The following is a 27,429-nucleotide window of genomic DNA, read 5'->3' on the forward strand; positions in this document are numbered from 1 at the left end:
GTGACTAAATTGAACAACCCAAAAACGATCAACTGTCTGCCCCCGCTTGCTGTGAAATTGGCAAATGTCTAGTTACGAAGAGAGTTCCCGATTTTAGTTCAAAAATTTTCCAATACAAGGCGCTGTAGACCTGTTATGATTTTTTTGAAAACCTAAGTCTATTTCAGGACACCCTATTACCCAATGAATGATTTTTAATTCATTATGTACAAACTTCAGTGGCGCACACAAGGGAGGGGTCCAGGGGGTCAGGACCCCTCCCTTAGGTCCTGCTTTTTTCCCCCGATTGATTACGATTCTATGTATTTTTTACGTAGAATAATTTTAAACAAAAGTAACAATAATTTCAGTTCTTATAAGTGAAAAAATAAAATCCTCATGTCAAAATATTTTTTTTTAATATTGTACATTTTTCCTATAGCGAATTGCCAATAAGAAGCATAATGGTGATTATAAATGAATACACTGTAATAATGTTTTTGTAATTGCAGATTAAAATGAGATTCATGAACTTGAATCCATTTTTTAATTATGAGAAATGTAAAATGGTAAATTATTTTGCTCTCTGATTATTTATTTAAGCAAATATATTTTATTAAATAATGCTAATTATTTATTCAGTTGTTTATTTTTTACTATTTTTGGTTCTCGGGAATTGATAAAATCATGTCAATATGTTTATTGATGTATAATATCAGAATGAGGCTTTCGACCTTGGACCCTCCCCTTGCAAAATTCCTATGTGCGCCACTGACAAACTTAGAATATTACTCGAAAGATTTTATATATATATTTTTTAAATCTAGGAGAGAGAACAACCATTCCCACACTTATTTACCTTGCAACCGTTTTCTTTGCATCATCATCTTGGTTTCTGCTACTTTTGAAATCTGTGTCTTCATCATCTACCGCATCCAAGTGGAGTAAGGTTGTGTTGTGTACTGCTGTTTGCATAGGAACTTTTGCTGCATCCTCAATGGAATTCAAGGTACATACCAAATTAATTACTCTGTACATAACCTCAATACAGTAGAACCTCTCAATAAGGGACAGTAAAGGGACCGGACATTTTGTCCCTTAAATAGAGGTGTCCCTTATTCGGAGGTGGATGAATTGATGCATGCCGTGTACTTAGTAGTATATCACAATAAACATTAACACTAAGACAATTAACTCTTATGATTAAATATTGAAAATGTTTGTTATATGCTGAATAAAATTCATAATTATTTAAATTTCTAAGTTTATATTATTTTATTAATTGGAATTTAATCTAAAATTTTGTAATGGCAAAGTTTCGTAGCATACAGAAATAATTTTGAAGTAATTCATTACATTTATTTGCTTTATGTTATATAATTTACAATGTAATACTATGCTAATTACAATTAATGTTCAATTTTTTAAAGTTTTATATACAAAGTTAATTAGTTGCTGTGCACTCTTCGTCGGCCCTGAACCTAATTAAATAGATTTTTGAGAGGGCAAATTATACATGTTAATTTCAGCAAGTTTTTTTTTTTTTTTTTTTTTTTTTTTTTTTTAACAATACATTAATAGTTTCCTTCACGTATGTTTATGTAAAACGTGACTCAATTAATTTTTAGAGGAAAAGTGAAACTTAAACTCCAGTAAATTCACTATTTCTTATGTGCTTATACATTATTTCTTGTATTTTTTTTTTTTTTGACTGTCCCTTAAACAGAGTGTCCCTCAATTAGAGGTAAATACATGGAAGTTCCTATTCAAAGGGACTGGGACCAGAAAAAGTGTCCCTTTAATAGAGGTGTCCCTTAATGGAGGTTCTACTGTAATTGTATTAAAAATCTGTATGCATGATCGGTCATCAAAACTTTAAAAAGTTTTTGCTATTTTCAATAGCTTTGCAAGTTAAAAGCAAAGTGTTGATGAGTAAAACAAGAACAACGTGCGTAAAGTACAAATAAAGTAATAAAATAGAGTTAAAAAATTTAAGAGTTTTTAACTCTATTATATTACTTTATTTGTACTTTATACACGTTGTTCTCGTTTTACTCATTCCATAGTACAAAGTTTTCGACTGCTTTTTTACAAAGTGTTGATGATCAGTTTGTTATAATTTCTCATCTGGGACCACTTACTGAAAATAATTCATTTAACCATTTGGTTAATTAGGGCAATATATGCAACCAAATTCCCTGCCCATTATCACTGAAGTGCATATGTGTGTGCACAAGCATATAGCTCTTGATAAGCAGGGATTTTCAAATAAATTTAAGTATTTTTCTTGAGTAGATCAATTTTAAAAAATGGAAGATTACCACACAATTATTACTATCAAGATTTCTTTGCCGTTGATTTCTAATACCCATTGAAACAACGTCATCATGAATAGCTTGTAAACATTGTACAGCTTATCACCAAAAAAAAAAAAAAAAATAATAATAATAATAAAACTCATTTTATAGGAATAGTAACAATCATGTAGCTAGATAATGAATTGAACATTTTAGATATTCTCATAAGATACACAAAAGTATTAAATTCAATTTATTTTCAATAGATAACTTCTTTGAACTAAATGTAATTCTTTGAATGTACTATTTTGGCTTTTTCTTTTGGATTATTCTGAAATACAGTTATAAGTTAGTTTACATTAAATTACAAAATTTGGTAAATATTTTTGTATTAAGATAAATTGTGCTGAACAGTAAAGTAAACATAAACGTCAAAAAAGCACAAATTTGCAGAATTACTGCACACACGTGTTTTGACATTTCAGTGAACGCCTTTTTCAATGCAAAAAGTAGAGTTTATGGATGAAAAGACATCCGACAAAGCTTTTGTCAGATATCTTTTCAAACATGACAGGCGAGGAGGGAAGAGAAGAAGTTAGAAAAGTGTTCACAGAAGATTTTGAGCAAGCAATTCACTATTACAGAATTTTTCAAAAAATAATGTACTGAAATGAGGTGCTAAATTTTTTTTTCATAACTCAAGTTGTTTGTTAGTTTTTTTATAATTTATCATACGAACTATAATATACACAAATTATTAAACTATTTTGTTTTTTACTTAGCTTACTTCAATTTTTATTTCCCAATAACATTAGTTATTTCCTTTATATAGCTATTGATTTATTATTATTAAGTTTTAAGACAAATTGTCGTCAGTTTGGAGCAATAAAAATTTTTCCCTCGCTTTATCAAATAATATTTCTTGGAACCGATTATATTCAAATAAGTGGGACCGACAGTACAAGACAAAAAGTTCTGAACTGTTTCTAAGGAGAGAAATCAAAGTATTACAATATTCAATAAAAAAAAATTTCACAAAAGAGGTGAGAAATTTTAGATCATCTTAGCCAAAACTTTCATTTTTTGAGCACATATTAAGTGAGATTTGTAATATGATTAAATGCAACAAATTAAACCAGAACAACTAAGTGTTCATTTTACCCTTGATTTGGTATTAAGTGTGGTCATATTAAGAATTCATTTGCATTTCTATTCTTAAATGATTTTTTTGATATAGGCTGAATTCTCCATTTTGTTTCAATAATGCAAATGAGTTAATTAGGAAACAAAATAAATTTTGCTACTTCAAACCTATAAACCAGTGGTGGTTACCATCTATGAACTATTGAAAATTCTAATGTTTAGAAATCTTTGAATTGCCAATGAACAAAATCAGCTGAATAAGTTTGCCTTAAAGTTTGATTTTTTTTTAAAAGTTAATATTCATGACGATCATGAATCAAGTTATTTTGATATTTGTTTAATATGTACAGTTACCATTCAAAAAAGTTTTTAAAATATAAATTTGAAAAGTGAATGTCATTTTTTATGAAGCAAGATTTTTTTTTTTTCAGGAAGAAATTCAAGCCTGGAATTACAAACCCATTCTGATATGGGCAGTGCCACATTTTCTAATAGGAGCTTCAACAATATTGTTAGAGATTTGAATTCAATTTAATAAATTTATTTTTTATAGTGTTTATATTAATTTGATGTTCAAAACAACAAGACAAAATCAATCGGATTGGTGACATAGGTTTTTGCAACATAAATGCTTTAATAACAAAAAATCACTATAATACAAAATTTACAAAATCATGTTTTCTAAGTTTAGCAAACGCCGCTACTTTGACTGGGTTGCAAAATTATTTCGACTCTTGCTTGATTTTGTAGTCTTTCAGAGCAGCTTTGATGGCATCTTCAGCAAGCACTACAAAAAGAAACAGCTTGATTACGAACACTGGTTCCCATCTATGGGCAATTGCATCCAAAGGGGCCATAAATGCTAGAGGGCCAGTGAGTATTTAAAAGATAAAATGAAAAATCCGTGACTAATGAAATCAAAAATGTATACAAAACCAATTGTTGTCCAGGGTTTGGACAAGTAATTTGAAGTTAAAAAAAAAGAAATAAATTAAAATCCTGTAGCTTTCCCCCTCATGCCCTAGTTGAACCATAAGGAAGTATTTCATCATTCATTGCAAAGTTTATGAATTTTCAAATTTATTCCCTTTGGTTATTTTCCCTCAATTTACTATTTTTTTTTCCACTCTTGGGAAGAGATAATCAAGGATTTTAGGGGACTTTTCCTGTTAAGTTTAATCTAATGATGACATTCATACGTGCCGTTACAATACAGTAGAAGACTGTTATAATGCACACCTTGGGACTAGAGCTTTTGCGTTATACAGGTTTTTGCATTATATAGATCATTTCACAAATTTTGAAACTAATATTCAGAATATATCTATATATTAGCACTTCAGAATGAGTTTTATCTGCAATGAGTATTAAAGCACCAATATTACAATTAGTTGTTCACAAATAAATATGTTTCACAATCAAAAGAAAGTGCATTATCCTGCACTTCTGCTAGCTTCATGGTTTGCATAACAGCTGCATTTTCAAGAGCCATCAGGTATTTTCTATTTACTGTAAGTACTAATTTTCATTTAAAAGCTTTGAAGATGAAAAACAGTTTCAAAATTTAATTTGCCTTAAAATTTTCATGCTTGCAAAGCAAAACAGAGGGATTTTTTAAACTTCAAAACATATTGTTTACTTCTGAAAAGTTGTGTGTTTTATAGAGAATTGCGTTATATAGGTCGGCGTTATAACGGTCTTCTACTGTATATACAATTCCAAATTAGTGAATAGACCATAAACATTGTACAGGAACATTTAAATCTAAACACTAAATGTTCATATTCCAAGAATTTCATTAGCAATAAGATCAATAATTTAAAAAATATGCAGCGAAACTGTTTTTAACGATACTGTCTATAACAATAAACCTCTCTAATGTTAGCATGAATAATCAAACTGTCTATAACGATAGCCTGTCAATAACGATAAATATTTTAGGTCCCAACAATATTGATGTAGACAGGTTTTACTGTATATTGAAATGACCAGTTGTTACAGTTCTAGGGGGGGGGGGGGAGCACAGGGAAAGATGTCGTCCCCCGGCAGGAAATATTCAGTTTTTTGTTGTGAAAATAACAAATTTCATGTAAATTGGTTTAAAACCACCTTTTTTTTCTTGGTAAGTTCTCCAAAAACCCCAAACATTTTTATCAACTATAGCACTGGATATGACTTTCATAAAAGTTATTTTTCACCCCATGTCCTTTTCCATACAAAAGCATAAAAAAATTGAAATTAAAAGTTGATATCAGGTTAATGCCAAAGCTTTACTTATTTGAAAACTCAAAATAGAAGTTTTCAAGAAAAGTCATACTCATAACAAAATGGTCATTGGATATCTTTTCATCTATATTGTTACTTCATTTGCATTGAGAAAGGGTTTTTTTTTGTATCCAAAAAAACATGTCTGCAATTTGTTTTGCAAATGTGTGCATTTTATATATTTGCAGCCAGGGGCAGATACAGAAAAATCTTTTGGAGAGGGCACAGGAAATTGAATAATCCCCCCCCCCCCCCGCCTTCGATGTTTCATAACAAAGTTTTAATGACTTTATTTTTAAATGTGCGTGTTTTTTAATTTTTTTAAAAGAATTCCTTCAGGTCAATGAATCTACTTCTAAGTACATGAATATTATGCACTAATATACCTTGAATGTGGACGGCAAACATCTTTAACGTTTCAAGCCATTTAAATTACATCCAATAAATATAATCAATGTCACAGAGATGTCAGACTATGAGCAGCTTTACTTAGGAACATTGTCAAAATGATTATAACACGAGGGCAAGGTTATTAAATAAACCCATACCTCACTTGAGTTTTTAAAATTAATTTATAAAGAAAATCATAACTTCATAACATATAAGTTTTACTGAAGAATTCAGAAACTATTTTTGTGTGAATTTCAAAAACAGTTGCTGATTTGTTCTTAAAGTCATGATACAGTTGAGATAACATATGGATACTACATGCCGTTTACGTAAAAAATAATGTTTTTTCCAAGAAACTACCATATGATTTCTTTCATTTTGCATCTTTTATAAGCTAAAAAAGAAATCTATTATTTCACAAATAGGTTCCTGAATCAAAATGACTCTTTTAGGTACGCTTACATATTGGAAAAAAAGAATGTTAAGAGCCATTGTCTGTAAGAATCAGGCAGTTTAGGGCATTTGTGATTGTTGACATTTTTAATTTTTTTTATTTTTGCAATTGTTGTTCCTTATCATGAATGTAATGTTTCTGCAAAATATGAGCTTTGTCTGCTTTACCGTTTTTGGGAAATTAATTTTTTAAATTTAGGGGGCGTGGCACATTTTTGCGTGTTTTTCAAATTTGCAGATTTTAAAGTTCTTGTTGCCTTAAGCGCCCTTATAATGATTTGGATTTTTAAATTCTATACTATTATATGGTCTTCTTAGATACTATTACAGCTGTCAAATCGGTGTCACTACGAGGGCGACGGCCACAAACTCCGTTTAAAAATGACCGAAAATGAACTTTTTTACTACATTCAATGCCAATTTTCTCAAAGCGCCTTCATGATGACACCAACGTTTTCACATCAATTCCTAGCTACACTTGCATACATCAAAAATATGTAATAAAATTGGTGTCACTGCAAGGGCGCCAGAAGATATTGGAACATTTATGTGATAAATTTCACAAAAATGCAAATGTTTAAAATCTAACCACTACTCTCGCCCTCATAGCAGAGATCTGAAACTAATTAAGTTTGATAACCAACATGTTCGCCTAACATATGAAATAAAAAAATCGGTGTCACTCTCATTACTTTTGGAAATATAATCATTCGAAATTAATATGTTATGGAGTTATTTAAAAAAAGACTTTTCTAATTCCAATGGCTTTTTGCATGGTTTGTTTTAAACTTTAATATAAAATTACAGTAGTGACACCTAAAATAATATGTTTCTAATGCTTTTTATAAAAAAAGCTTTATAAAAAGCATTAGAAACACAGTAAATCGATATAGGTACAGATGGACGTATTGTGTAATGTGCATTATGGCTAAAATAGTCGTACTATATTTTTTCAACCATACTAATTTTTTATCTGTTATCTATACTAAAAATGCAACTATTTATAACATAATGTCTTAAATAGTGATGAACATAATGTATTATATAGCGAGCATTCAGAATCTGAAACATAATTTGAGGATGACGTAGACTAAAACAAAGAAAACATGAAGTATCAAATCACCCAGTTTCAGAAAGACGGTCATCTCTTATTGATATCTGGTAATTTTGTGGCACTAAAGCTTGGGAAAACATGGTATCCTGGAGAAATAGTAGAAGTTTACCATTTGCAAGTGAAGGTCAAATGCGTGGCAAGAAGGATTAGAATAAATAAATTTATTTGACCGCAAAAAAGGCGAGTATTGGTATGATAATCTAAACATATTATGCACAATAGATCCACCTGGGGTACCTATATCACAACGGGCATATTCTTTTCAAGATAAAGACGCTCTTACTGCCTAAAGCTGTTTATGTTAAACGTTGTTTCTTTGTAATAAATTAAAAATAAATATGGTCAAAACACTATCTGGGTGTGATAAGATAAAATTAACAAAATACATAAATAAACAAATAAAATAATTTTAAAAAAATAATAATAAATGAAAAAAATGCACTACAACATACTAACTTCGAATGATTATATTTCCAGAAGTAGTAGGAGTGACATTAATTTTATTAGTTTAAATGTTAGACAAACGTGTTGGTTATCAAATTAGATTCAGATCTCTGCTATAAGGGGGCTAGTTGTATTCAGATTAGCAATTGGTCAACTTCTACTACTTCTCCGGGATACCATGTTTTCCCAAGCTTTAGTGATACAAAATTACCAGATATCAATAAGAGATGACCGTCTTTCTGAAACTGGGTGATTTGATTTTTTATGTTTTCTTTGTTTTAGTCTACGTCATCCTCAAATTATGTTTCAGATTCTGAATGCTCGCTATATAATACACTATGTTCATCACTATTTAAGACATTATGTTATAAATAGTTGCATTTTTAGTATAGATAACAGATAAAAAATTAGTATGGTTGAAAAAATATAGTACGACTATTTTAGCCTATGATGCACATTACACAATACGTCCATCTGTACCTATATCGATTTCCTGTGTTTTTAATGCTTTTTATAAAGCTTTTTTTATAAAAAACATTAGAAACATATTATTTTAGGTGTCACTACTGTAATTTTATATTAAAGTTTAAAACAAACCATGCAAAAAGCCATTGGAATTAGAAAAGTCTTTTTTTAAATAACTCCATAACATATTAATTTCGAATGATTATATTTCCAAAAGTAATGAGAGTGACACCGATTTTTTTATTTCATATGTTAGACGAATATGTTGGTTATCAAACTTAATTAGTTTCAGATCTCTGCTATGAGGGCGAGAGTAGTAGTTAGATTTTAAACATTTGCATTTTTGTGAAATTTATCACATAAAAGTTCCAATATCTTCTGGCGCCCTTGCAGTGACACCAATTTTATTACATATTTTTGATGTATGCAAGTGTAGCTAGGAATTGATGTGAAAACGTTGGTGTCATCATGAAGGCGCTTTGAGAAAATTGGCACTGAATGTAGTAAAAAAATTCATTTTCGGTCATTTTTAAACGGAGTTTGTGGCCGTCACCCTCGTAGTGACACCGATTTGACAGCTGTAATAGTATCTAAGAAGACCATATAATAGTATAGAATTTAAAAATCCATGTCATTATAGGGGCGCTTAAAGCAACAATAACTTTAAAATCTGCAAATTTGAAAAACACGTAAAAATGTGCCACGCCCCCTAAATTAAAAAAATTAATTTCCCAAAAACGGTAAGGCAGACAAAGCTCATATTTTGCACAAACATTACATTCATGATAAGGAACAACATTTGCAAAAATTAAGAAAATTAAAAATGTCAACAATCACAACCTGCCTGATCCTTACAGACAATGGCTCTTAATTATTGATTCCATCAAAGAAGAATTAGTAGACGAATCGCGATAATACGGTCCCTTGAATTCGAAACCAGTGAGTTAAATATATTCTGCAATTCTGCACCTCTGACTCCAGTAATACTTCTTTAGCAAACAAAAATGCTTTTATTCAAAATATGCTGTTTGTTTTGTGTTCTTTTTAATTAACAACACAATGCGAGAGGAAGGTCAATTAAAAAGTAGAGAAATTAATTCATCCTTGGGGGGGGGACGTGCTCCCTGGCCCCCCCCCCTAAAACCCGCTACTGTTTGCAGGAGACAGCTGCAGCAAATGCTGCGCGAGCAACCTGAGGCTAGCAAACTTCTACCGCCAGTTGGTGAGTGTAAGGGCTACAAACCTAAGCTTGTGAACCAGGATAAAAAGGGATTTTGCGTTTGTGTTTTCGCTCTAGCAGAAAAATCCAATACCGGTGCAACTAGATGCTGGCCAAGACTTTTTCACAATGTTTTACTTGTATTTTCAGGGTTCATACCCTTTAGGCAGAAAAAAATTCAAGCACTTTTCAAGTACTTTTCAAGGTAAAAAATTTTGTTTTCAAGGCCAAACACATAGAAATAAGGCAATAATACAAAAAAGTATAGGAAAGCAAAATTGCTTTTTCTACAACGAGAGACGCTTTGATGAAAGATCTACTGCGTTGAAAGTTTTTCTGGAAATGTTTGGTCATAAAGAGAAGCAGATACCAAAAGGTTTAATTTTGAGGTTTTTCAAAGGTTGCAGCAGTCAGAGGTTTGTATATTTTCTATAATCAGCAAATTAAAAAAACCTTTCATAAATGCTTTTAACTTTTAAGGGAAGAAACTAAAATACCCAAGTTCAATGGCATTGCCAGAGAGGAGTTTTTGAAGTCACCCCCCCCCCCCCCCGGGTTTCAACATTTATTTCCAATATCTATACAGTGGTTTATTACAATATAAGGGCGGTTAGGACAAAAACACTACCCAGAAAGTTATTTCAGTTTTCACTATTAAGTTCTAAAAATATTAGGTTTGCAAATCATTTATAAGTATGCAAATCAATTATTCGTATGTATTTATTAGCTGTTCAGACAATAAGGCATTTCAACTGTCCTCGAGTAAATTTAAAAATTAGGAAGTAAGAAAAGTTTATGAAAGTCCACAGTCCAGTCTCTACATCTCAAAATATACAAAAGCAGCTTAAGCAGTGATAAATACTGTGATAGTCGTTTTATTTTGGGAAAAAATGGGTTATTGTTGAAATTAGAATTTAAATTTAGAAAGGCAATAATATTCAGGTGACTTGTGAGTTCATAAAAAATTACCTGAAAGTTTCAAAGAGCAAAATGGGGCGAGGGGGGGGGGGGAATAATTTTTAAAACTAAGACCCCTATTACTTGAATATACATATGTACAACAACAACTTTTGCTATGCATACAATTCATAAAATAGTTTATTAAGTCAAAATATTTTGCATAGAAATACCATGCCCAGTGCCTGTTAATAACCAGCAACAGGCACTGGGCCTAGCTAGGCTTGTACTGGTCAATTTATTAGGTCCAAATGAAGATGAATGACCCTCCTTAAGCTATCTACCCCTTTGCTGATTAAAGCCTCTTTCGGTAAGCTCCAAGTACCCACAACCTTAATAAAGTAGTAATTTTGAACATTTGAGGAAAAGGGGAAAATTGGAGATATAGGGAGGTAAAAGCATAAAAAGGAACACTACTGGATTTCAAGTGAATAATCATAACACAACCACCCCTGTTATACACCTTATTTATTTTAGCAGACATAAAAAAATGATGATTTATATAATTTTATTTATAAGTACAACTTTATATTTAAAATACAAACTTTAAGTTAATTTGTTAGGTGCTCAACTGCTGAAATTTAAATTAAAAAAAAAAATCTGCTATGACCAAAAATTAGGTAAAGATAATCATTCAAAATTGCAAAAATAAATTAGCAAATAATTAAACAAGACCAAGGTAATAAATTCTTTAACTCTTTAGTTATTAAAATAAAAAATAAAATAAGCTAATCTGATGTAGCAGTGTCAAAATAACTACTAATTGCCAAAAATATAAAAATATTTACAAAATGCAAAAGGATTGAAATCTCAAACAAGGGAAGCAAATTTTCGCGAATTAAGTTTAATGTTGTCATGTTTCCCATAAAATAAACTTATATTTTACTGAAATTAAACATAAAATATGCTAATCTACGTTAGCAAATATGAAAATAACATCCGATTAGTGAATATATTTAAATATTTGCAAGATGCAAAAAGATTGAAATTTCAAACACGAGAAGCAATTTTTCGCAAAGTCTGAGTTCGTTCGACGTGGCATGTTTCCCATGAAATAAATTTATTTGTTTTTTTATTAAAATTAAACAAAAAATATACTAATCTAAGGTAGCATATGCGAAACTAACATTTGATTAGCCAAAATATTTAAATATTTGCAGGATGCAAAAAGATTGAAATTTCAAACACAAGAGCAATTTTCCGCGAAACCCGAGTAAGGTCAATGTTGTCATGGTTTCCAAATTAATTTCTTTGTTAATTAATGAAATTAAACAAAAAATAAACTAATCTAAGGTACCATATGTCAAAATATCTTTCGGTTGTAAAAAACATCAAAATATTTACAAGATGCAAAAGGATTGAAATCCCAAACACGGAAGCAATTTTTCGCGATGTTGCATACTGAACACATGTTCAGAAAATTACATTGGTGAAATACTTTTTTAAAACTTCTAAGCACAATTCGTTGATTTTTGGGAGAATTTAAGCACTAAGAAACTTTTTCAAGGTTTTAAAACTTTTTCAAGGTTTTCAAGCACTTGAAAATGAACTTTTTTTTTCAAGCACTTTTCAAGGTTTTTCAAGGGCGTACGAACCCTGATTTTACCTTTTAAAACGTTTTATTGAATGCTTAATTTCATTTCACCAACTTCATGCTGGAATACTTAAACATTGTTTAACTTTCTTTACAATAATGTATGTTAGACTATTGTACTTACTTGAACAATGCAGTTTCACTGGAGGTAAACAGAGCTCTTTTGCAATGTCTGAATTCTTGATCTTCAAAGCTTCATCCACCTGAAAAAAAAACTGGGAATTAGATTATCATTTTAAAAATAAATACAACATTCAATACAGTAACTACATAACACGCTATAGGGCGATTCTCGAAAAAATGTCCCATGCGAAACGCTAGGTTTTTTATTTTTTCCAGCTAACCAAAGCCTTCAAAAAATAATGCTGTTGGGGAATAATACATGCTTTAATATGCGTATATTATCAAAGCATAGCAATTAATCCCATATTTAATTAATAGTTACTTGAATAAATAAAAAACTTAGCGCTACACACAGGAAATTTTTTCAAGAATCGCCCTATAGTCATTTTCAACCACAGAAAAATAGTTTTTCATTTAGGAATTTTCGTCATTGATTTTGCATGTTCAATGAAAATATCCTATAACAAAATAATAATAACATCTGTCATTCATATGACAATTAATCAAAATAGTGTCACTTCTTTACCATAGTTTTCCTATCAGTGATTCAAAAGGCATTTGAGATGATCAAGTACATATGTTTTTTTTCCAATACATATTAAGCACCAGGTCACTATGAGGCATGAAAATATATTTTTTGCATGTATTGTGGAAAAGTAGCCAAATATGGCTCACAAAAAGCAGACTTGAGCAAACATCTGATTAACATTTATCCCTTAATCATGAGAGATTTAAATCAAAAAACAAGCTACAATATTGAAGGATCAATTTATTTGCAAAGCAAAATGACAAAATAAAAAAATAAAAATAAAAAAGACGGACAATAAATACTTTAAACTCAGGACATTCCCCCCTAAACACAAAACACTAATAAAATAATAACTCATAAATTTTTATATGACTTTACATAGTCTGGCTTTTGATTTAAGACTTCAAATAATATCAAATGCATCACTATTGAAAAGCACAGGAAATGTTGACTTTAATGTGCATAAGTTTTCTTTCAAAAATTATGCAACTCTTTTATAAATTGCATTTAAAAGATGACTGGGGACATGCGGCAACTATGTAAATGCAGGAAGTGCAAATTTAAGTTAATACAATAATAAAGACCAACTACGCAAAGAAGAAAATTGCTATTTTTATGAATTTTAACTTACACAATCCTATTTTGTTTCAATTTTGAACTAAGCATTCAGCTTCATTTACGCTGCGCAAAAGAGAGTGCGAAAAAAATTTAATCTTTACTAATAATAAAGCTGAAAGTCTCTCTGTCCGGAGGATGTCTGGATGTTTGTAGGATGTCTGTGACGCACATAGCGCCTAAACCGTTCGGCCGATTTTCATGAAATTTGGCACAAAGTTAGTATGTAGCATGGGGGTGTGCACCTCGAAGCGATTTTTCGAACATTCGATGTGGTTCTTTTTCTATTACAATTTTAAGAAAAAAAATATCATAAGATGGACGAGTAAATTACGAAATTATCATAACGTGGAACCGTAACATGGGCACAAGCCAATTGGCGAGATACGAAATTATCATAACGTGGAACCGTAAGATGGGCACAAGCCAATTGGCGAGAAAATTCACCATGCATTATTTGTAAATATACAGGCGAACCAAAAGGCCTTTTTATTTTTCTATTATGGGCAAAGCCGTGCGGGTATCACTAGTAAATAATAAAGACCAACTATGCAAAGAAAATTGCTATTTTTATGAATTTTAATTTACACAATCCTATTTTGTTTCAATTTTGAACTAAGCATTCAGCTTCATTTACGCGGCGCAAAAGAGAGTGCAAAAAAAAAAAATATATATAAGTTTCTGAAAGAAGAACAAGTTTTATTACACATAAGTAAGGATGCATGAAAAAATAAGAAAACTTGACATCCTGCACGAAAACGAAATGCAGAGTGTGTAAAGGAATTGAAGATAAATGTTAAAGAATTTTACAGGTCTTGTAAAAGGGTAGGAAGGTCTTGTAAAAGGGTTAAAGGAAATAAAGGAGTTTCTAGGGACTTGTTCAGGAGCATATGCAGCCTGATAAATGTATTTTGTCATAACCTGTAGATATCTTTTGAAGTAAAGAAAATTTGTTTTGCTTATTTTTTTTAGCTTATTGTCAGGGTTTCAGTACGTTTTTTAAATTATTTATTTTAGTAAACTCGGAGCAAATAGAAATAAACTCGTGAAAACTGGTTTTTTTATGACGATCTTATCATATATACTAAAATCGTTATTTCAAAACAAATAAAATAAAGCATTCTAAAAAATATATTCAGATGTTACCTTTAAATTCCTCACTTGCCCCTTTTTATTTTATTCTGCACGAACAGTGAGAGTACAAATTTTGAAAGTTCTTTTTTTAAACAGACCTTTTCTTTTACAAATATTTTTTGTTTTTTAATTTATATGCTAATTTTGCTTTATAAGAAATCATGGTTGAAGCATTAGTTTTTATGCTCATTTCCCTACACTTAAAAATGCAGCAAACAGTGTAGCAAAAGGTTTTCAAACCCACCCTTTTAGCAAAATTTTATTAAACAATTTATGTTAAAAAAAAACCTGGACAAAATGGCTATTAATAATAAAAAAATATGATTAACTGAAACAAGTCTAGAGGCCACTGGTAGCGACTCAAAAATTTGAATTTTAAAGTGAGATATTGAAAAGATAAAAATGGCCAAGTGACACGTTTAAGAGACAAAATCAAAAATAAGAAAGATTATACTGGCTTAAAAAGGCAGAACTATTGAAATTTAGCTGTTTTTCAAGGGTAATTTAAAAGTTTAAGTAAAGAATGATTTAAAACTATAAAATTGAAAAAAATTCTTTAAATCATCATTAATTAATCAATTACCATCAATTCATTAATCAATTACCAATTTAAATCAATGGCAGCCAGGAATAGTTTAATATTACAAATAATGGAATGTCTGCCATGTGGACACATTAGAATGCATTGAGTTTACTAATTTTAAGTACTTCACTTAAAAAATGAAACTTACAGATTTTCCTTTCACCCATTCAGTAGCAAGAGAACTGGAAGCAATAGCAGATCCACAGCCAAAAGTTTTAAATTTTGCATCAATAATTTTTCCTTTCTCATCAACCTGAATCTGAAACAATTCACAAGTAATAGTTTATGATACATGAATTTACTACAAGTAAACTTGCAAAGTAGTCTACACAAGTTAATCAGTACAAAAACAATATCAAGATTTTTTTTTTACCCCCAAATAGACTAAATTTGCAATGATAGCTTCTATGACAAAAGATAGGCTTAATAAGATAACACTAAATCCTGTTACACTTTTCAGTCTTGAATAAAACAACATGGTGCAAAATGAAAAATATATAGAGAGAGAGTTTTAAGGACTATAATACTCAACAAAAAGACCAATGGGCAAATAATGGTGAAATGTTTATAAACACAATCACTTTTAAAGAAAAATGGTTTTTTTGGTTGATTAAAATTTACTAGATTTGATCTAGTATGTAATTCAAAACAAAGCTACATAATTGGAAATGTGATCAGGGGCCAATACAGGATATTTTTCTTGCTACCTATTTTTGTGAAAGTATTGCATCATTTTTTTTTTTTTTTTTGTGAACGTTTTTTTATCATCAGCAATGTTTTTGTGAAATTTTAAAGGCCTCCTTATTTTTGTAAAACAGAAGTAGAACAAGTGAAATTTTAGTTCGAAAAGTGTTAATGTCATCTAGTATTTTTTCGATTTTTGGGGATGGGGGGGACCTAAAAACCTAAGAAGTACAAAAGATACCATCATAATTAAAGCTTAATGGGCTATGTACTGTGTAAAATACAGGAAATTATGAGAAAAACGGTTTCCCAAAACAGATGTTGAAAGATTGCGATAATATTGCATAAATACACTTTGGCGAGAAACAGCTAAAAATTAGCTAAAATACTACAAAAAGGTTTCTATCTAAGTGATTGTTCATATAAACCTGCATAGAATTTTATTTTATGAGTAAATTTTGTTTTAAACAGAGAAACAAATTTTATATTTTAAAATGTGAATTTTTGTGAAATTTTCGATGTTTTTATGAAGCTACTGATTTTATTACTTGATTTTTGTGAAAGTACCAATTTCAAAACAAGATTTTTGTGAAGGTACCGAAAAATGGTAGCAAAATCAGCCTGTATTGGGCCCTGGTGATAGTTGAGAAAATTATAGCATTGTACTTGAATTCAAGTTAGCACTAAACTTCAAGTTAATACAATCTATTTTAAAACATTAAGATAATAAATATACTTGAGAATACATGAAATATACCGCCAGCTCAGTCAATTCCAGCCGAGGACAGCAGTTTTGTGCTTATTAGCACTCATCAGCCCGGCATAGGATTAACTGAGCTGGAGGTGGAAAACCTCTTAAGGAAGCCAAGAGTGCCAAACAAACTGGTAGCTAATATAGAATTAGCACTGACCAGATGAGTGACCAAAACAATATCTACTCTCAATGATACAATTAACAATATTCAAACGAATAAATTACCAATGTTTTAATGCACAAAAATAGCAAAATACAGCAGTCACGTGTCTTGGTGTTACAAGAAATGCCTTTTTCAATGCAAAGAAGTGTGAGCTTTAGGATGAATAGCCATCCGAGGAAAGATAATTATGCTTTTCTCAGATGACTTTTCATCCAAAAGCTCACACTTCTTTGCATCGAAGTAACTCCTTGTAACATTGAAACATTATTTTAATATATTATGTTGATCTTTATGCTCGGTGTCTCGCATTTTGAACATCTATGCATTAAGAAAAGTTAGACTGACATTAAAAAAGCTTAGTTATATTATTGGATGTTTATCATTAAAATTGTTACATAAGTTGTTAGAGCATAGTGGGAACCAATGTACTCTGGGCATGGAGCATGTCATTCCACTTAACAAGGTTCTGTTAAAAAATGAATCTAACAGAAGTTAATAAATTGAATTTTTATTAAAAAAAAAAACCTAGACTGATGAGAAATACTTCAAGCCACTTACGGCAGAAAATTGAACTGCTTGTATATTTTTTTTGAAGAGATAAAAAATGAAAGTAGAAAAACAGACCAACTCATGTTACAATTAGATACTTGTCACAATGCAAGTTGAGTGGTCGGCAGAGCATTAAAGTAAATTATAGTGGACTTTATCTGAGCAATTTCTAATGTGAACATAATTGTCCCCCCCCCTCCATAATTAAGTAGTTTAGTGTTTGTGATACAGTGAAATTCCATTAAGACGAACTTCAACAAATTTTGTTAATTGCAACGGGAATGCTGTTGTAATGGAACTTAAGCAATGTAATGGCAAGTAAATAGGGAATCCGTTCTGCAAAAATTCATTTTGCAGAACGGATATTTCGTTGTATAGGTACCTATTCATCGTAATGGGATTTCACTATAAATTTAATTTAGCAACTTTGTACAGTACATTTTCTCTATTCTGAACCCAAAAGTTTTCGTAAAAGCTCTCACTTGCCCACATGTCAAAAAAGGTTGAGAAATGCTGCTCCAATCAAACTTTTATGAATCCAACATTTTTTAAAATTATCACTTCAAATTTTCAGATAAGAGGCACAAAATTAAAAAAAATAATAATAATATACTAAAATTGTAGGTTTTCCAAGAATGAAGGGGACCCATGCAATAGAAATATAATTTAGGGGAAGGTGGGGCACCTTGGGACATGGCCCACCTTGGGACACCATAAATTTCAGCTTTAATTTTGTATACAGAAACTAGCTCTCTTAGGACATCATCAATGACAGCAGGATCTACTCTTCAGTGTATTTTGGAATTTGTCACATAAACAGGAAAATGCTGATCAAATTTTCTTTGTTTTGAAAAGGTCGGAGTTACATTAATAGGTGGTTTCATTATTAAAAACTTTAAGTAAGAAATTAAATAATTTCAATCATACCATGTGGGAATTAAAACATGTACTTTCATAATAATTTTAAGGTTAAAAAATTTATTGTGCTGCTAACCCTAACTTTTAAAAAGTTGATACATAATAACAATCTTAAGTGAGGCAGGTTGAGACACTGTCCCAAGCTGCTCCACCAATGTACAGTACAGAAAAAGCCTTTTTCATTGTACTTAATAAAGCTGATGAGTTTAAATGAACTAAAATTGAGAAAATGGCTATTGTTTTACAGAAAATAGTTTTTTTCTTCCTAGGTAAAATATTAAAATATTAAAATAACAGAAATGGTGAGATCTAGAAAAGAAAATACGAAGTTCCCTGCTGTTGAGGTGTCTGTTGTTGAAACAGCAGCAGAAACTGTTATCTTTACTAATAATAAAGCTGAAAGTCTCTCTGTCCGGAGGATGTCTGGATGTCTGTAGGATATCTGTAGGATGTCTGTGACGCGCATAGCGCCTAGGACCGTTCGGCCCGATTTTCATGAAATTTGGCACATAGTATGTAGCATGGGGGTGTGCACCTCGAAGCGATTTTTCGAAAATTCGATGTGGTTCTTTTTCTATTCCAATTTTAAGAACAAAAAACATCATAAGATGGACGAGTAAATTACGAAATTATCCTAACGTGGAACCGTAAGATGGGTACAAGCCAACTGGCGAGAAAATTCACCATACATTATTTGTAAATATACAGGCGAACCAAAAGACCTTTTCATTTTTCTATTACGAGCAAAGCCGTGCGGGTATCACTAGTTAGTAATAAGATTTCAATTATTTAAAACGACAATTATTGCTGGTGTTCCAAGGTGCCCCAACTAGTGGGGCAGGTTGGGATGCTGTGTAATATGACTTTCAATTTTTTTATGGAAATTTAATTTGATGAAATAATGGAGTAAAATAAATTTTTATCAAGCAAAAATGTCTAAATGGCATGTTCAGCTAAGTTTGGTGAAAATTGGTTTGAAAATAAAATTTCTAAAAATCATTATCTGAAAAGTGTATCCAGGTACCCCCCCCCCCCCCCTTCCCCTATATTCAGAACATAAAAAAAGAGCAATAACATTTAAAGAAAAGGTAATAACATATTGAATGTAGCTTAATCTTATACATATAAAATCTGAGTATCTATCTATCTATCTATGTCCAAGCTTCTTCTCCCAAACGACAGTGAACTGACCATCGAACCAGGTATCGATGGATTCGTAATCCTCCCGTCTTCATGTTTGGCAATTTAACATAATTCTCCGATAATAATTAGCGGAGATATCAATTAAAAACTTTTAATTATGACTCTTAGATTTCAAAATCAAATCACTACTTTTCGAAGGCTTTCCTCCATTCAAATTATTATTCAGTGCTTCAACTCAACTTTCCGGATGAACGCTTTTATTAAAATTTACAGCGTGAAGAAAATCATTGAAAAGAAACATCTGTTGCAATTTTTTTTCTCGAATATAAAGAAATAAAATTAGGCTTTTGTTTTAAGGCTTTTCCTGTAATCGGAAGATTTAAAATGTTTAATTTTTGGTTATTTTTCCGCAATTTGCCGCAAAATTTTACTGATATTTTTTTTTTTTTGTTCAAGCCTGATTGTTGAACACGCGTCACTTCACATAACTTTTATTTCCGAGGTAGACCGTGCAAAGCCGGGCGACGCAGCTAGTAACACTCATAAAAGGCAATTTTAGGCTAATACCTGCAATTTCATGACATCTCCACAGGCTGGAGCACCAACCAGACCAGTTCCGACATGCTTGTCATTTTTGTCCAAGGAGCCAACATTTCGAGGGTTTTCATAATGATCAATGACCTTAAGTTAAGAGTTTAAAAGAAATTAAAACATTGTACAGAAAAATTCAAAAGCAATAAATTTGCCTATAAGAACACTCACAGTAACATACAAGAGCACATTCAAAGAAAATTTAAATTAAGTAAGGAGAAATTATAAAGACTTGACCATAAAAATTAAAAATATGCATCAGAGAAAGTCAGTCAAAAATTGTTTGCTAGACTTAATTTTTTCGTGAATTTTTAATGATTCATATGAATAAATGACAAAATTTGAAAAATGGATTAACATATTTGAAACACTATGCATTTAACAAGAATCTTATGTAACATGTAAGCAGAATTATAAAAAAAAATCAAAATTAATTTGAATTCTGAAATTTTGAATTCAAATTATGTGTGTTGCAATCACAAGTTGCGACAGGATCCTACTCATTCAGTGGCGTAACCAGGGGGTGGGCTGATAGGGCTACAGCCCCCCCCCCCCCCCCGAAATTTTTAAAATTAATTATAAAAATTATAATAAAGAACAAGTTTTTTTTTATGATGTATTTTTGAAATCTTACATTCGTATTGATATCAGAAAAGCGATACATGAACTTTTCTTAGCTACAGTTCATAAGTATCCCCCCCCCCCCCGAACTGATTTGTCTGCGTACGCCACTGTACTCATTGGTTACTACCCCATTCGCTTGTTTCTAGAAACGGTTCCTGTCCCTGCTCTTGGGTGGTTACATGTGTAGACCTGTGTGTATGCAGGTTGGCATGTGTGTATGTGTGTGAGTGTGTATGAGCGTGCTTGTGTGTAGGATATGGACGCCATCACCGACCAGGAGCAGCAGCTACAGGGTTTAAGCTGGGTTCAAAAGTTCTTTAGCATAAAAGCTAAAATTGATGGAAAAATGTTAGCAAAATGCTAAAATGTTACACATTCTCATATATTTATATATGCCTCAGTGTGTTTCATCTCCAGTTCAAAATAAAATTCATATTTCATTTGTGACATCCTTGAAGAAATAAGTACAACAGCAATTTTTTAAAAACATAAAATAAAAAAAGAAAACATGATTAGTGTTTAGAACGTTGCAGTTCCCTCCTCCTAATAAAGCAGTTTTTGGGGGGACATAATGCTGTATAAGACTAATAGTTATTGAACTTAATTGTAGTTTAAACATCTAAGCTAAGATTTTAAAAAGATTAAGTTGATTATCGCCATGCACGCTTCCTCTCTAGGATCATACATTTCTTCTTTATTTAAAAAACTAATTTATTTTTTATTTGAGCAAAAAAGAGAAAATGCATTGCTTAATTTTCGCAATTCAGATAGTGTTTTCGCATTATGCGAAAAATGCGACCGTAGTGGAAACCCTGAGTTGAATCTTTAAAAACGATCTACCTAAACAATAAAAAAAATATGAATTAAGGGAGGGGGAGATAGTGAATGAAAAAAACTGAGAGAATTATTGTAAATTAAAGTTATGGGTGCTATAGCTTTTGAAGGGCCAAAGATACTAATTAGGACATGAAATGCCGCCAACAGTATTAAAGCAATTATAAACTGATGCAGTATATTTGCACAGCTCTCATAACTAATTAGCATAAAATGTGTTAGAAATCGTTCACTGTTTGACGGACAATGTAATCCTTTATGTTTTTCAAATTCAAATTCCTCAAATGTTAATTGACATTATGGGGGGGGGGTTTCCTTTAATGTGAATTATTTTTATTTTGAGTAAAAACATTTATCTTGCATAACAAAGTGTTATTTGGAGAGCTGAATAAATACAAGGCAAAAATGCTGAAAAGAAACATCATTTAAGCCGGTTTAGAAAGTTACCCTAATTTCCTAATGTTATTTTAGATCTGCAAAGAATCTGTTGAAAACACAGACAACTTAAAACACATACAAACCACAACAAAAAAAACTGTGCACTTTTCAAACGAAAAACCAAAATAAATGTATATTAAAAATGAAGCACACATGCCGATTCTTTAAAAGGGACGGATAAACAAATGCGCACTTTCATGGAATTGATATTTCTAAGATCTTTTACTACGTTTAACAAGTCAAAAATGTTAAATCATGCATCATGTACCTTTTGATGATACAAAACAGTGCTGCTGATAAAAGGTAATGCATTATGTTGCCGTGAAAAAGGACTCAAACTTCGGGAAATTTTACGAATAAACGCCATGTTTGTGTATGTTTTGCAATATTTGAACTATTGTTGCCAAATACTCTAAACAACTTTTTAGCATAAATAGTTATTCGAAATAAATCGAGAACCATAAAGTAGATTCAAAAATCATTTGAATTTACGATATATATATAAAGCTGAAACATGTTGTACTTATTAAAATAGTTAGTAAATGTATTAATTTTTTGATTAAAAATGTATGGACAAGTTTTTTAACGTTGGCAACAAGAGATCGCTCTATTGCATATGTCTGCAAAATGTAAACATTAAAGCGCGACTGCGGTTTAAATCAACTGCAAGAGCGTCGTAAAACCATCAATTTTAATAATAATGGAGTCAGACACTCATACCAATTTATCTTGGCGAAGATTACATTTGAGTAAAGCTAAATTGAAGGCTTCCAGTAGAACTTCTGCGTTGCTGGCAGGTTTTGCCATGGTAAGATCGAAAAAATTGTTTCTGTTGTATAGATGAATTTATCCAACTTTGTGCTAATTTGTTGAATTCCTTGCTTTGTAGTGCGTTGTCTTTAGAACACTTCTTTTATGGTTCTGAACTGTGTTTAGCTGATTGTTTCCTTGTTATCATACTAATTCTACATACATATTTTCTAATACAGTACAGCAAATAACCCGTACCATAAGGGAAACATATGAATAGTGCTTAATATCTCATTCGCTAACGTGTATGGTAAATGAAATACGAAAGTAATTTGAATTTAATATAACTGACAGGTGTTGGGAGCTATGATGGAATAATAGGCAAATATTAATTAGTATATTTCTCTGTGAATTTAACCTTTCAGTTGAACGTCAAATACTTAACGATATTCATTTTTTTCTCTAAATACTGTGAATATGATATTGCAAATTTTAGAACTTTCATCGATTCTAAGGAATAAAAATACTTTCACTTTGTACTTAATTTTGAATAACTATATCTTTTCTAAACATGGAACTAGTAGTCATTGCTTATAGCAGAAATTTTGTTAAATATAGTGTCAGGTTTAAAAGTTAAGTTCGATTCAAAAATATTTTTTACATTTCTATCTCAATTATTTGCTTGTAAGATAGTATTTAATAGTTAAACTAGAATGAAAAATAAGTTGCTGTAAGGAATGGAAAAAAATGTTGACACGCAATATTGTTTTAATACTGATTTGGAAGTATAAGTTCATTTGAATTAAACTATTCTGAATTTCTGGTTAAAGTGTGCTAACCAACTAACTTTACTTTCATTCATAAAAGCAAGTACAAATGAGTGGACTTAAAAATCTGTGAAAAAAAAATGTCTTTTGAATGCTGGTGATGTTTATATTCTAAATTAGTGGTCATTCTTACAGCATAAATGACAGAATCCTGGCAATAAAATACAGGAAAACTAAAGTTCAAACAACTGAATATCAATTGCTTAAAATATAGAAAAGTCATTTACATAAATATGTAAGTTTTAGAAATTATCTTCTATTTTTAAACATTTTTTCATGTGCTTTAGCTTGGATTTCCTACTGGGTCATTCCATACGAAATGAACAAAATTCGCAAAAAAGTGGTGGCCGCATGATAACAGATTTTTATGAAATTTGGTATACAGATTCCTTTTATGCCTATATAAAAATTTCTAAAATATTTTTGCTTAAAATTTTTTATTTTAATAGTTACATGCGATTGAAAATTGGTCAAACTGAACAGCATTCTCATAAATGCTAAATGTTGCACTTTTGAAGGCTTGTATCTTATTAACTATTTAATGAAAACATAAAAGTTATATGTTGTTGCAATCTATGGAGTAGGGTAATTGATATCAGTAAAATTTTTAAAGTTATTATAGTTAACTTTTAACCGAGTTTCAAAAACTGAAAATATTTCAATTTTTTCATAATTAAGCATTTTATTTTTTAATCTCAATCTTTAAGGAATGCATTAGCTTTGATGAAATTAATACCCAATAATGTGCTAAGTATCATAAAAGAAATACCTTACTTTTGAAGTTGTATTTTAACTCCTTTGTCTTCATAATCAGTTTTAAACATGGTGACATTTTGTAAAATGATGATTTTCCCCTTCACATACACACAAAAATTCAAATGAGGGAAAATTCAGACAGCTTTAAAATTTTACAAGAATATAGAGCTGTGTTTCTACTATTTGCTTGAAGAAACTCGAAATTGGTTTTTGATTTCCAAACGTAAAATAAAATTCAGAAAAATAGCTTTTTTTTTTGTTTTGTTTTATTGGTCAATCCATACAGTTTCGACGGATGGGTGCGCTCGACCATTTTTAATTTTTTTTTTTTTAAATTCATATTCCTAAAAGCTGCATATGAAAGATGTTTAAAACCACTTTTATTTTTTCTCTCAACTGAACCTTTGATTTTTTAGAGGTCATCAAAAGTGATTTTCGTAGTCAAAAATGGGACCTTTGCATTTTGGCCGAAATCTATTTGAATTACATTTATGACAATTAATTTAACACTTTGATGTTAAAGTGCATAAGTTGATAGTCTTATATGCTGAGTTACGTAGCTGTAAGTTAATAATTAAAATAATGGCAACAGGTTAAAGTTCAAGATCACATGTAAAAATTTTACTCATTTCCCAGGGGGATAACTCACGTAGGGGACGGAAACACAAAATGAAATACAACAAAAACTAATCACTGGAACCATGTTAAAAAGAATATGTAACTGTTGCTGTGTGTTTGTGCACCCTTTATAGATTACAGCCCCTCAAAAATCGGAAAAATGACGAAAATGACATTTTTAGACCCCTATAAACCAAAAGGGGATAGAATTAAAAATAAAATTTCCTGGCCAATTGAATATTCCGTTCAAGTACTATACATGTTATACATATTGTGTTTTGTATTTGGTTTTTAAAAAAGATACAGGTCTTTGAAATTAAGCAATTTTGCTAGTCAATTCACACACTAAAACAGAAATAAAATGTGTGAAAACGTCATGGCACCTCCTTAAATTACGTATATTGTGCCCTATGTAATACATTATACTGAAAAAAACATACTGTAATTTTCAAAATAATTATTTTAATTTGATAACTTAGAAATATTTGAACATGAATGAGTATATTCAGTAAATTACCGCCCAATAGCCAGGGCTAAGGCAGAAATACATGAAATACACCATCAGCTCAGTCATTTCCAGCATGAATGAGTAGTTTGTATTGTATGGAACCTATATGGATTGACCCTTATGTGAAATTACGAGAATTCAAAGAATTAGATAAACGACTAAATGATGCAAAAACAAGTAAAACTAACATTTATTTCAATTAAAAAAAATGTACATTTCAGACTGTACTTCATAAACATGCTTTTGAGAAAATGAAACACGAAAGAAACGGTTAGTTGTGCTAAACTTACAAAATAAAATGAAGTAACTAATGAAATTTTAGCTTAGTTCAAGTTACTCTAGTAACAAAAATACGCTGATACCAATGATTAAAATTTAGTAGCATCTAAAAGACACTTCAATATGTTACGTAAAAAAAAATTGAGTAAATTTAGAGTATTCCCTCATCTTCAAAAAAACATCTGAAACAGGGGAAAAAATGAAATTTTTGGAAATTTTCGATTTTTTAAAGTACAATTTCGTCATCAAGAAATTAATAAACAGTTACTAAATTGGAGCAGATAGTTAGTTATAGATAGTTTTTCAATCTGAATTATTTTTACTGTTATTTTTTCATTAAAAGAGCTAGAAGAGTGATTTAAAATCTGAAGTAAATTGGCAGAATTTCAATCTTTGTTAATATCTCAGATTCAAAAAAAGATCCGAATAAATTTTACTTTGCTCTTTCCCAATAGAGATTTGTTTATAGAATGAGGAAATGTTTATTTTTTAAGTGTACGTTTATAACTTATGGAGTTATTGAGTCGCAAACTGGTAGTGATGGACTGTTTAGGCTTAGCGTAAGCATCAACTTCTAATTTCAATAACAAAGCAACAAACAGTTTTTAAACTTCCATACTTTGCATTCCCTTATAGATATGTATGGTTTACCTAAAAAAAAATTTTCATTGAAATCTGTGACATGTCAGCCACAGCTGATTTGCTCATTTCGCATGGAATGACCCTACTACAATATGAACAAAAATCTTTCAACACTTGTTCATACTTGTGCTTGCCATGTTTGTGATGAACTCACTAATGCTGTTGCTAGAGATATAGCTAGAGTTTTTTTTATATAAGGAGTAAAGTATGGGAAAATATTGCATATCATAATAGTGATCAGTTTCATAAAACAAAACAATTTTCTAAAAATGAAATCGAAGATATTAGGGAACGAGGAAATAAACGAGCTGATGTGTGCCTCACATGACTTCCTTTTACTCCATTTTAATGTCATTTTCCCATTATTGGCAATTTTAATGTGATTCAATAGTTTACTCTCTAAATATTAAAAACGATGGCCAAATTAAAACCAGATAAAAAAAAATCGCCAAATTTTCCGCCAAGTTGGCGACAAAACTTGGCGACCAAAAGACTGGCGATATATCGCCAAGTGTCCGCCAAATTGTAACGCCACTTGAGTTTACATCGAAATTAACAATGATTTCCCCCCAAAAAGGTGCAAAAGACCCCCTTAGGAACATCCGAAAGCAACCAAAAGGGGAGGTGCACAACTAGACCCCACTACGAGTCTATGTACCAAATTTCAACTTTCTAGGACATACCATTTTTGAGTTATGCGAGATACATACGCACATACGCACATACATACAGACGTCACGAGAAAAGTCGTTGTAATTACCTCGGTGATGGTCAAAATGGATATTTCGCGTGTCTATACATTCTTAGGCACTTTTCCGCATGTGGTCGAATCGAAAAAAAAACTCAACATTCATTTGGGGGTGAGCAAAATGGAAATTAAGGGCGATTTTTGAGTGAAAATTTTTTCGCGAATACAATACTTCCTTTTTTGTAAAAGGAAGTAAAAAACATACTGTAATTTTCAAAATAATTATTTTAATTTGATAACTTAGAAATATTTGAACATGAATGAGTATATTCAGTAAATTACCGCCCAATAGCCAGGGC

The 27,429-nt window shown here is 30.8% G+C and overlaps 3 protein-coding genes across 3 annotated transcripts in view; 2 read left to right on the forward strand and 1 right to left on the reverse strand.

Annotated features, from left to right (window-relative positions):
- LOC129216878 (organic cation/carnitine transporter 2-like) overlaps positions 1 to 3,970 on the forward strand; it is a 95,688-nt gene extending 91,718 nt beyond the window's left edge. The window contains exons 10-11 of the mRNA XM_054851092.1: positions 807 to 988; positions 3,851 to 3,970. Coding sequence (XP_054707067.1) covers positions 807 to 988; positions 3,851 to 3,943 — 275 coding nt within the window. The 3' untranslated portion in view covers positions 3,944 to 3,970. The remainder of the gene's footprint in view (positions 1 to 806; positions 989 to 3,850) is intronic.
- A 63-nt stretch (positions 3,971 to 4,033) lies between these two features.
- LOC129216879 (iron-sulfur cluster assembly enzyme ISCU-like) lies at positions 4,034 to 22,390 on the reverse strand. The gene is made up of 5 exons (XM_054851094.1): positions 22,271 to 22,390; positions 20,083 to 20,196; positions 15,453 to 15,563; positions 12,445 to 12,523; positions 4,034 to 4,206 (listed from the first exon to the last, which is right to left on the reverse strand). Exons 1-5 carry the CDS (start codon positions 22,367 to 22,369, stop codon positions 4,142 to 4,144), a joined length of 468 nt encoding a protein of 155 aa, XP_054707069.1. The 5' UTR covers positions 22,370 to 22,390; the 3' UTR covers positions 4,034 to 4,141.
- Positions 22,391 to 22,651: 261 nt separating this feature from the next.
- LOC129217743 (calcium release-activated calcium channel protein 1-like) overlaps positions 22,652 to 27,429 on the forward strand; it is a 25,855-nt gene continuing 21,077 nt past the window's right edge. The window contains exon 1 of the mRNA XM_054852082.1: positions 22,652 to 22,810. Coding sequence (XP_054708057.1) covers positions 22,703 to 22,810 — 108 coding nt within the window. The 5' untranslated portion in view covers positions 22,652 to 22,702. The remainder of the gene's footprint in view (positions 22,811 to 27,429) is intronic.

Source organism: Uloborus diversus, chromosome 2 (assembly GCF_026930045.1).
Source record: "Uloborus diversus isolate 005 chromosome 2, Udiv.v.3.1, whole genome shotgun sequence".
NCBI lineage: Eukaryota > Metazoa > Arthropoda > Arachnida > Araneae > Uloboridae > Uloborus > Uloborus diversus.

What these genes read in the sequence shown, in the direction of transcription:
- LOC129216879 (XM_054851094.1), bottom strand. Translation starts at nt 22,369, where the DNA reads ATGGCGTTTATTCGTAAAATTTCCCGAAGTTTGAGTCCTTTTTCACGG. An exon ending in GAGATGTCATGAAATTGCAG is followed by an intron (nt 15,564 to 20,082) that starts GTATTAGCCTAA and finishes GAATTGTTTCAG; the next exon opens with ATTCAGGTTGATGAGAAAGG. An exon ending in AGTGAAACTGCATTGTTCAA is followed by an intron (nt 4,207 to 12,444) that starts GTAAGTACAATA and finishes TTCTTTTTGTAG; the next exon opens with TGCTTGCTGAAGATGCCATC.